The 7,722-nt window shown below is 51.0% G+C and overlaps 3 protein-coding genes across 7 annotated transcripts in view; all 3 read left to right on the forward strand.

Moving 5' to 3' along the window:
* PPTG_12742 (hypothetical protein) overlaps positions 1–2,672 on the forward strand; it is a 3,311-nt gene extending 639 nt beyond the window's left edge. The window contains exons 2-9 of one of the 4 annotated variants that reach the window (XM_008909938.1): positions 56–102; positions 177–1,300; positions 1,369–1,419; positions 1,482–1,613; positions 1,685–1,825; positions 1,898–2,094; positions 2,153–2,240; positions 2,304–2,672. In XM_008909938.1, the coding sequence (XP_008908186.1) occupies positions 198–1,300; positions 1,369–1,419; positions 1,482–1,613; positions 1,685–1,825; positions 1,898–2,094; positions 2,153–2,240; positions 2,304–2,355 (1,764 nt within the window). In that variant the 5' untranslated portion in view covers positions 56–102; positions 177–197 and the 3' untranslated portion in view covers positions 2,356–2,672. Of the gene's footprint in view, positions 1–55; positions 103–176; positions 1,301–1,365; positions 1,420–1,481; positions 1,614–1,684; positions 1,826–1,897; positions 2,241–2,303 lie in introns of all 4 variants that reach the window. The other 3 variants (XM_008909937.1, XM_008909940.1, XM_008909939.1) reach the window with 3 other exon arrangements.
* Positions 2,673–2,747: 75 nt separating this feature from the next.
* Positions 2,748–6,548, forward strand: PPTG_12743. Of its 2 annotated transcripts, XM_008909941.1 has the most exons (5): positions 2,748–2,866; positions 2,968–5,834; positions 5,903–5,994; positions 6,061–6,165; positions 6,238–6,548. In XM_008909941.1, the coding sequence occupies exons 1-5, from the start codon at positions 2,790–2,792 to the stop codon at positions 6,406–6,408; spliced, it is 3,312 nt and encodes a 1,103-aa protein (XP_008908189.1). In that variant the 5' UTR covers positions 2,748–2,789; the 3' UTR covers positions 6,409–6,548. The 2 variants fall into 2 exon arrangements, with proteins under 2 accessions (XP_008908189.1, XP_008908190.1); XM_008909942.1 differs by having other exon boundaries at positions 5,903–6,165.
* Positions 6,549–7,014: 466 nt separating this feature from the next.
* Positions 7,015–7,571, forward strand: PPTG_12744 (hypothetical protein; the record flags this gene model as incomplete). The annotated part of the gene is made up of 2 exons (XM_008909943.1): positions 7,015–7,466; positions 7,541–7,571. 2 exons carry the CDS (start codon positions 7,015–7,017, stop codon positions 7,569–7,571), a joined length of 483 nt encoding a protein of 160 aa, XP_008908191.1.
* Positions 7,572–7,722: the final 151 nt, after the last annotated feature.

Consider the following 7,722-nt stretch of genomic DNA (forward strand, 5'->3'; position numbering starts at 1 on the left):
TCCGTTGCTTTGCCGTATTGTTGCAAGACGCTAATGCTGCGCACCCTGGCAACAGACCCGCATAATTGTATCGTAATTCACGTATTGGAAGTCACGCAGTCGGTGCGTCTTCACTTTGAACCTGTGTATTAATTCTGTAAGATAAAACTGACACTCTGACAATAAAATCCCCGTAGAAGCCCAGCGATCAAGCGCGCATGGAGTCCAAGGCCGTCGATGGCACGCGAGCGTCCTCGTCCATGTCCAAGGAGGGTCTGTGGTGGCGCTGGACCCACGGCAAGAGCGGCACCACGGCCTCCAGCAGCCATGTAGGCTCGCCCTACGACACTAATAACCACACCTATAGCAGTAGTAATAGTAAACCAGCAGCCACGGCGTCCCCTTCTAACGGGGTGCGGTGGCAGAAACGCACCACCCGGACGCCCAAGGAGGACAATTTCTCGTCCCTGAGCTGGTCCAGCTCCCCTGATGCTGGGAACAATTCCTCGTCTCCTAAATTCTTCTCGGCGACGGCGTCGTCGACGGCGCGAAGCTCTCGGGCTTCAGCCGTGCCGTCCAAGAAGAAGATGGCGACATCGCTGTCTAATCGTGGACCTCGAGACGGTTATACTAGCAGCAAGAAAGCGTCACTGGGCGCGTCGTCTTCCTCTTCGTTCATGTTCTCGACTCGAGAGGACAAACGTGCAGCGTCATCTGACATCTCGTGGTCTATGGGCAAGAGCAAGCGACCGGCAGCTAAGAAAGACAGACGCAGTGCTAAGAGCTCTTCGTCTATGGCCAGCGCTCGAGCTGCACGTGTAGTAGCCACGAGGAACACTCAATTCCTGCCGGATGTTAACGAGGATACGGAGATGAGAGCACCGGATGCAGGCGCCAACATGTTCGCGTTCTCAACTCCGCAGTCCAAGCCCAATCGACGTGCAAGTTCGAGCTTTAGCTCGTCGAGAAATGATACGACAGACAAGTTCCCGGTGGCTGAAACCCCAGTGTTCGACTTTGATGGTAGTTTTTCGAGATCGGGTAAGGCTGCATTCCCGCCATCTTCTCCCTCGGCTGCGTCAACGGTCTCGTCGACTTCTTCTTTCAACTCGCAGTCGTTCTCGACAGTGGACCCGCTTGTGAACTGCGCTCGAGCTGTGCTGGAAGACTGCATTAGGAAGCGCAAAATGGAGCAGAGCAACGCTCGTAAGCGCTCTATTGAAGGATGCTTTGATGGAGATCTGGAATGCAAAGAGTTCGGGTGGCACTACGACGTGGTGTCCAAGCACAGAGACTACGGCATGATGAGTCCTGGATCAAGGTAAGTTTGTGTTAGTGGATGTAGTGCTGTTGATCTTGTAATGACGATTGCTATGTAATGTGCAGCAGTAGTAGCGATGACGAGCTCAGCCAATTGTCGTCGATGGACCAGTCATTCTGGTTCGTGTTCCTATCATTTGTTGGCAATTGATATTGCTGCAACTAACGCTACTTGTCTCCAGCGCGGAGAAGTCTGAGCGGGGCTGCGACAGCAAGTTGGCTAAAGAAGAAATGTACCGCCAGATCTTGGTGGGAGACTACGACCTCAGCAGTAGCCCCGAGTTCCAGTGTTTCAGCCCTTTGATGGAAGAAAAGTGCGTTGGCTATCGCGCATCATTTTGCTTTTACCAGTGACGCTAACTTCTCTTTTTTTTTTGCTACGTAGGGGCCTACCAATTGAGGTTCGATACCAGCTGCCATTGGCACTGGGCACAGCTAACGAAACTAGCAAGGAGTGTACGATTTGCCAACTTCGTTACGGCATTGGTGATCACATCGTCACGCTTCCTTGCCAACACTTCTTCCAGTACGTTTTGACAGTATCTCTGCTACAACAAAATACTTTGCTTATTTACGTCTTTTTTTTCCATCTTCGCAGTGCATGCTGCGTGGACAAGTGGCTGTGGAATCACACGTCGTGCCCACTGTGCCGAACGGAAGTCTCTTTGGACCTGGAGACTGAAGTTCCCAACACTAAGCACAACTTTACCGAATGCTCTCCAGTTGACCAGGAGCGTATTCGTCGCCAGATGCGCTCTTCCTCGCAGCACGCAGGCTTTCGTCCTGTCGTTCCAGGTCTGAAATAACCTCTAAACGTTCCACTCTTTAGGCCATTCACTGATCTTCTTTATAGTGGAAATTGACCAGCTCGAGCTTGAAGTGTCACGTATGGCCATCGACGAAGACTCGGACCTTGAAGACGAACCAAGCTATCTAGTTTGGTGCGTGTATGGCATTGTCTCTTAGACGGCATTGCCTCTTACTTACGTGCTCTCTTCCCTCAGCCCGACGCCGCACCTCGCTACGAACGCCCAGGACAACTGTCCTGGCAACTGATGAGTGCTGCACTGCGAGATCCATCCCTGGCCGAACAGGAGGTGTCTGCTTTCAACAAAAAACAACAAACTAGGCCCGATCCTATGGCTCACGGCACCTTGGCGCCTTCTTCTCTTCGGGGGTATTTGTATGGTGTTGTAATCGACCCCCCACGCCGTGCTTCCAGCCAGCAGCCACACTCGTTCAACCAACTTTAGGAATCAAGGACTTGTTATCTTGTTAGCCTAGCGCGTGGCTGGAGGTGGCAGCGAGGAGAGGACAGGCTCACATCTAAGAAAACCGCAATAAAACAGGAAAAAACAACAACTTCAACTTGATTTTACTATGTATATCACATTAAATGTTACCTTCCTGCAACCTCTTACCTTCGTGCAACATCCCACTGTTACTGAAAGCCAGCCAGTCTACAACTATCGCTAGGATCGCAGGAGGCAATGGACGCGGACGATGAGCCAGCTATGGCGTATTTCCTGCCCAATGGCATCGCCGACGACTCTCCTCCCAAGCAGAGGTGCGTCTGCTCTATCTACCCAGGCTTCTTCAGCCCATCAACTCCTCTTATTGAGCTCAATATCGACTTTTTACTTATGTCATTTTTTTTTTAAATAATAGCCGCATAAAGGCGAGTTTTGGCCCCATTGGAGGTCGTAGTACTGCTGTCACGACCAACCAGCCAACAGCCACGGCTACTGGTAGTATATCGACGGTGTCCACAGTCGCTGGGGTCTCAAACTCGAGGAGTGATGTCGACTTTAGTGGTCTCCACACGCGGCCCCGTCCGACGCTCGATCTGTCACCTTTTGGCTCAAGTGGAGACCCTGCCTTATCACCCAGACCTACCAACTACTTGCTATCAGATCTGGGAGGTGAAATACACACACCACGATCTTCTCGAGACTATGAACACTCTGCGGGATCGACACCAAGTTCCAGTAGCCCTTTTGGTCTTGCTGGACCGTTTGGGCCTGGAATCAGTGATACCAAATCAATTGGAGGAGCTGGAGCGATCAGATCCCCCACATCCATGTTTGATCGGGGACAGGAGGCTGCCAAGAGCTTCTCAATGCAAGGAGATGGAGGAAATTCAAGCGTGTACGGAGCTTCAGAGACCCAAAACTTGTATCGTGGCGGAGGAATGTCGTACTTAAGTGGTGCAGATACCGAGAGTCTATTTGGATCGAATTCAATGCGGACGTGGTCATCTGCCGCGATGGATACGTCTCAACCCCGACGGATACTCCAACGTCCTCCTGGGTTAGTAGGTCCTCCTGGACTCAGTGAGCCCAGCGCTATGCAGACTCGGATGCAACAGCGTGTATCGGGATCTCAATTCGGACCATTTCTTCCCTCATCTTCAAGTGAAAGTGCACCAAACAGAGCTTTTTCAGGCGGTGATGACCAGTATGGATCCAGTTTACTGTCCAGTTTGAGACTTTCGACTGGTGTGTTTGGTGATAATTCGCTGGGTGATGGGACTGATGGACGAGGCGTATCGAACCCGGATCTAGCGGAGCTTAACACTCACTCGTTGAGAGTTGGCGAGATGGATGGGATGAATGTTCGACAAGCTGTTGATTCGTCGATGTGGGATAATCGAGCACCCACGACCTCTAGGAGAATTGACATTCAAGCTAGAGCGAAGACGCCTCGGAGTCCTAAGAAAGCTCGAGAGGGAAGGAAGAAGTTTGAAGGCCGCTCGGATCTGCGTGCGAAGGCCTTGGAGTTTAGCATGGATGCGATCAACGCGTTTACGCCTGGGTCTCCTATGAGATCAAGACGCGCTGAACGTGGCCGAAAAGTGATGTCTCCAATGGGCCACGACTCTCCCTCGTATGATAGCAACCGCAATAACGAGCAAACCAGAGGAAAACGGCGCAATCAGATGACTGATAGAGACGCAACTTCTTCCATGTCGAGTGCGGATACCCGCAGACGAGCACAGACGAACCAAAGTGAAGATTCTGGATCTGCTGTTAGTCCTCCTCCAGGTCTTGAGTCACGTGGAAGCCCGACGACTGTAACTGCGCGAGAATCTGGCAAAACAAAGCGCCGAGATGATACCAAACCTGCCGGTCGCAGTGCACCGAGAAGGAATCCTGCGAGAGGCAACGATAAAAACGCTGGTACTACTCGTCGCCAGGTGTATCGTGAGAAGCAAGTGAAGGAACCTGTGAAGGAGGTGTCGTTGTCTGAGCCAACCACCTCAAGTGCTGCGTCACCAAACACTGCATCGGATTCTCCTCAAGAGAGCAGCGAGTTTGATGCTACACGTACTGAAGGGATGGAGAGCGTCACGTTAGAAGCTAAGAGCAGTTCTCCGCCTCCAACAGCTGCATGTGAACCTTCGAGCTCTGCCAAGGAGGGTGGTGATGATACTGATGAAGCCTCTGCAAAGGGATCTAGTGTCAATGATGATACCGCGGAGGATTATGCTGACAATGCGAAGATTCCCGCCTCTGACGAGGACGCCGACAGCATCCCGACGTGTGAGGACACTTCACGCAACACGGTAGAGAGCCAAGCGACTAGTCCGGAACGTGAGTCATTTTCGTCTAGCGATGCTTTAGAAGATGCAGTTGAAGAGCGCAAGGATGGACGTCGAGAGACCAAAGCGGACGCACCGGAGTCGTCAGTAGAAAGCTCGGAGTCTGACGCGGAACGAGCTCAAGTAGCCGTGAACCAGCTACGTGCAGCATCGAAGAAGAAGTCAAAGAAGGAAGCGCTTACTCGAGTCGAGAGTCAGCGTACGTCAACTACTGAGGCTGAGCATTCTGTTCGTCTTGAGTCATCCCAAGTTGACAAGAAGCCAACTGTGAAGGAACACCGCAAGGAGAAGCCTAAGAAGGATAAGGTGGACAAGAAGAAGACTCGAGGCAAGAAAGACAAGCGGGGGTCTTCAACCACTGCTAAGGCTGCCGAAGCTCCGAACGACTCGACCACCGAAGCGCAAGACAAACTTCTGGAGGCCTTGAGCATCAAAAGTACGCCGCTCGTCACGAGAATCAGCGAAGGGCTACGCAAGGGAAGCGCGGCCGCTGTTTCAACTGGATTGCAGGCTTACCTTGGCACGCGACGTGGTTGTGCCTGGATTGCTGGTCAGCTGAACATTAAGGGTCTGCTAGCTACCATTTTTTCTTACGTGGAGTCCGTGCTGGCCGTGGTATTCAGTGTGGTTTTACTGCTGTCACTGCACGCTGCGTCATGGTTTATTCGTATCCATCGGGTTGCTTTCCGCGCGATTTTGACCCACCGCCACATCGGCTTCTGCTTCGCGTTCCTGTATGGCTTTCCGTTCCTGGTCCAGTATGTGTTCCCGTGGGCACCTCCTTGGGCACCGGTGTGTCTCTGGTACGCTTTCTTGGTCCAGCTATTTTGTACGAACGGACCCACCGCCATGGTCACAACTTTCCGCGTTATACTACCACTCGTCTTCTTGGTTGAGGGGATATCACACCACAGCTTCCTCTTGGACTTGAACGGTAGGCTTTGGACACTTCTTGCCCTGGTATATTGACCGGAAAGCACTAACATTTGTCTTGGTGCGCAGGTGCGGAGCTATTGCTCGCCTCCTTCATCATTTCGGCCGTGAAGACTAGCAATTTGTGCAGCCCGATATTCTTCCTGTCGCTGGCAACACAGGTACGTATCCTTGCAATTGGAGTTATACAGTGACGTGGTTTTTAATGTTGTGGTTCAATGTTGTAGTGTCTACTTTCTGTTTTCCTCGGGTCGGAACTACTCGTCCAGTGGCTTCAGTTGGCTTTGGCGCTTTACTCTCTGCATGTTATGGCAACCACCGAAGACGAATGGGTAGGGTATTCCCTTCTACTTACAGATCTACAAGTAGTTTAGTGTTACTAACCTCGATGTATAATTTTACAGATTGGAATGGGCGACGAGGAAGATGAGCTCTCTTGCCACCCGGTGTCCATGCATCACTCCATCGCAGACTACAACCACCACCCGGCTCCTTCCAGTGCAGTCTCCATCCAGAAGACAAAACGCCTAGACCGTCGTGCGCTGGCGTATGTTCGCGGACGCAAGCTGCGCTAAGGTCACTCTCAGAACGATCCGAACGCTATTGTAATAAACATGCACGTTATGTGTCCGTTCCTTGCAATTTGCAACGCGCACGATAGCTACAATGAGTTTAGTGTGGTAAAAAAAAAAAGAAGCCAAGATTATACTGGACATGTTGTAATGCCTGCGAAAGAAATCTGATTTCTCGCCTACACAAGCCGTAATTAAACCTTCGAGCTCCACCAAGGAGGATGCTGATGCTGATGAAACAACTGTAAAGGGACCTGCCGATTGTAGAATGGCCATAATAATAATGATCATAAATGCTGTACATTTTAGCTGAACAACTGCCACATATCATAATTACATGGACTAACCTAACTTTCTTCATTATTTATCTGAGTAACACCAAGCGCTAGTGGAGCACGCACTGTGAATCAACCATTAGTATATTCTCACATGCCTTCAACGAAGAATTGTACAGCTTTCAGCGGGTCACTCTCCAATTTGCAACAAACAAACCCTTCAACCAGCGCCTCCCAGCCCAGTGAATTTTGATTTTATTTTTTTTTAACTAAGAGTTTTGCTATTTAGCTACACGACCCTCGATCCAGTCTGGTTGAGACGCTGCGAGCCACGATGGATGGTGTGGCTCGGGCGGTGGAGCGAGTCATCGCTTCCGAAATGCCGGAACGTTGTGGGCTCATCCTAGATGGATGGACCCATTGTTCGAAGCACTACGTAGCGGTTTTTGCCTGCTATGAGCTCAACGGCAAGTCGAAGACCCCACTCTTCTCCATGACCCCACTGCTTAATGACGAGGATAATGATCTCTCGGCGGTAGCCCACCGAGAATTCCTGGCAGACATGCTGCCTCGAGACTTTGGAAGGCAGGTACATGAATGTGTGTTCCTAGTGGGCGACAACTGTAGCGTAAATCGTCGCCTTGCAACGCTTGTTGGTGTTGGCTGTGCATCGCATCAGTTGAATCGTGCGGTTCAACGAGAGCTCCAGGAGCACGAGAACGATCTTGCAGCCGTTCAAGCGCTGATGATCAAGTTGAGGACATTGACCCAATCCGCAAAGCTCCGGTAAGTATTGCTCAATTTTGAGTTTTTGTGCTAAAATTGTCTAAATCGTTGTAAATTATTCTAACTTGTTTAAGTTTAGGCTTAAAACGGACCTGCGTCCGGTAATTCGGCAGGACACGAGATGGAGCTCAACGTTTTCGATACTTCATCGCCTTACTAGAGCACTTGGATGACGAAGACGAAGACATCTCGGATCTTCTCCCAGCACCAGCCTGTAATCGGCGGCTGCGTTCTCTGCTGAAAGAGCTCAAAAAAA

This window comes from Phytophthora parasitica, assembly GCF_000247585.1.
Source record: "Phytophthora parasitica INRA-310 unplaced genomic scaffold supercont2.35, whole genome shotgun sequence".
In the NCBI taxonomy this organism is placed as follows: Eukaryota; Oomycota; class Peronosporomycetes; order Peronosporales; family Peronosporaceae; genus Phytophthora; species Phytophthora nicotianae.

Coding starts and splice junctions, on each gene's coding strand:
- PPTG_12743 (XM_008909941.1), top strand. CDS start 2,790: ATGGACGCGGACGATGAGCCAGCTATGGCGTATTTCCTGCCCAATGGC. Junction 5,835..5,902: donor CTTCCTCTTGGACTTGAACG/GTAGGCTTTGGA, acceptor CTTGGTGCGCAG/GTGCGGAGCTATTGCTCGCC. Junction 5,995..6,060: donor TCCTGTCGCTGGCAACACAG/GTACGTATCCTT, acceptor TCAATGTTGTAG/TGTCTACTTTCTGTTTTCCT.